This window comes from Sinocyclocheilus grahami, unplaced genomic scaffold, assembly GCF_001515645.1.
Source record: "Sinocyclocheilus grahami isolate Dianchi unplaced genomic scaffold, SAMN03320097.WGS_v1.1 scaffold697.1, whole genome shotgun sequence".
NCBI lineage: Eukaryota > Metazoa > Chordata > Actinopteri > Cypriniformes > Cyprinidae > Sinocyclocheilus > Sinocyclocheilus grahami.
In genome coordinates this window covers 14795-16414 of record NW_015505876.1, presented here as the reverse complement: position 1 = coordinate 16414, position 1620 = coordinate 14795, and the positions used below count along the sequence as shown (strand labels likewise).

The 1620-nt window shown below is 28.5% G+C and overlaps 1 protein-coding gene across 1 annotated transcript in view; it reads right to left on the bottom strand.

Annotated features, from left to right (window-relative positions):
- Window positions 1–1620, bottom strand: part of LOC107559746 (transient receptor potential cation channel subfamily V member 3-like) — a 20055-nt gene that overhangs the window by 5041 nt on the left and 13394 nt on the right. Inside the window, 1 exon segment of the mRNA XM_016243684.1 lies at window positions 410–606. Coding sequence (XP_016099170.1) covers window positions 410–606 — 197 coding nt within the window.

Below are 1620 nucleotides of genomic sequence, written 5' to 3'. Positions count from 1 at the left end.
TTTTTAAATTTATTTTTTTATCAATTTCGGAAGATAAAATTGTAGCCATTCGTTATTACAGTCAAATTTGTGCCATCATTTAAGCCTAAACTTACAGAACATTAAAAAAATATATAATAACTTTTAATTTAGGTGAACTTAAAACAATCCTCACATAAACCAATTTTAATAAATGTGTTTTTAATACAGTGTGTTGTATATGATGTATAGTAATGTAGTGACGTTTCAGTCTCCATCAGTATCAGCTCTCTGTCTGAATGAGAGCCATCTGTTCATTTTGTTCAAGTTTTTAATTGCATTAATTTTCACAACAAATAAAACAACTGGTAGTTAGAACATTTGGAATAAACAAACAAATAAACACACACACACACACACGCAGAATGAACAGCATATCAGTGAGTCTGACCTTCTTGTGAGGAGTGTGTTCTTCTCTCGTCTGAGCAGGAAGATGACAGTTTTCTCGTGGTTCTCCTGAGCGGCGTACTGCAGCGGCGTCCGTCCGGCATGACATTTGACACACGCCAATGCTCCGCTCTCCACCAGGAACGACACCACCTCCAGACAGCCGGCTTTAGCCGCGTAATGCAGCGGTGTCCAGCCACTCTGGAAGACAGATGAAAGACACAGCAGCTTTACTGCTCACAGGAGGCTCTCTGAACGCTGATATTTTAGTTTTACACTTCCAGTCATAGGTTTGGAATAATTCAGTTCAGTGTTTTTGAAAGAAGACTCTTCTGCTCACCAAGGCTGCATTTATTTGATCAAGAATATAGTAAAAACAGTAATAATGTGAAATATTATTACAATTTAAAATAACCATTTTCTATGTGAATATTTTTTTAAAACGTTATTCATTCCGGAATTTTCAGCAGCCTTACTGAGCATAGGAGTCTCTTAATTATTACAAACTTTTGACCAGAAGTGTATTTATATATACACTAGGATTTATTAATTTTCTAATTATTTAATAGTTTTAATTTAAATTTTACAGTTATTAATTTTCTCATGTGCTTTTGTCATTTTTATTATAATTTTTTTTTAATATGTTAAATATTTATATTTATTTCAGTTTAGTAATTTTAGAATTTACTTATTTTGTTTCAGTTTACTCATTTTTTCTTACGCTTTTTTTTTAAAGTTTAATTTTTTTCATCTAATATTTATATTTTATTTCATCTATATTTTAATACGTTTTTAATACATTTAGTTTTAGTTAACAATAACAACACTGATTTGGTATTTCGGCAAATCTGAGCACAATTTGAGAGACGATTGAGAGAATATAATTAATTTGCTGTACACAGTACCATCACTATTGTAGAAATAAAATCATGAAATAATTTTGTATGATTATTTTTTAGTATATTTGCAATTATAATATGTAGTAATATTAGAATTAATTTACAAAAATTAGAATTAGCTTTTATTTTTATATTTATTGAGAAAATGTAATTAATTTGCTGTACACAGTACCATCACTATTGTAGAAATAAAATCATGAAATAATTTTGTATGATTCTTTTTTAGTATATATGCAATTATAATATGTAGTAATATTAGAATTAATTTACTAAAATTAGAATTAGCTTTTATTTTTATATTTTCAGTTTTCATTTA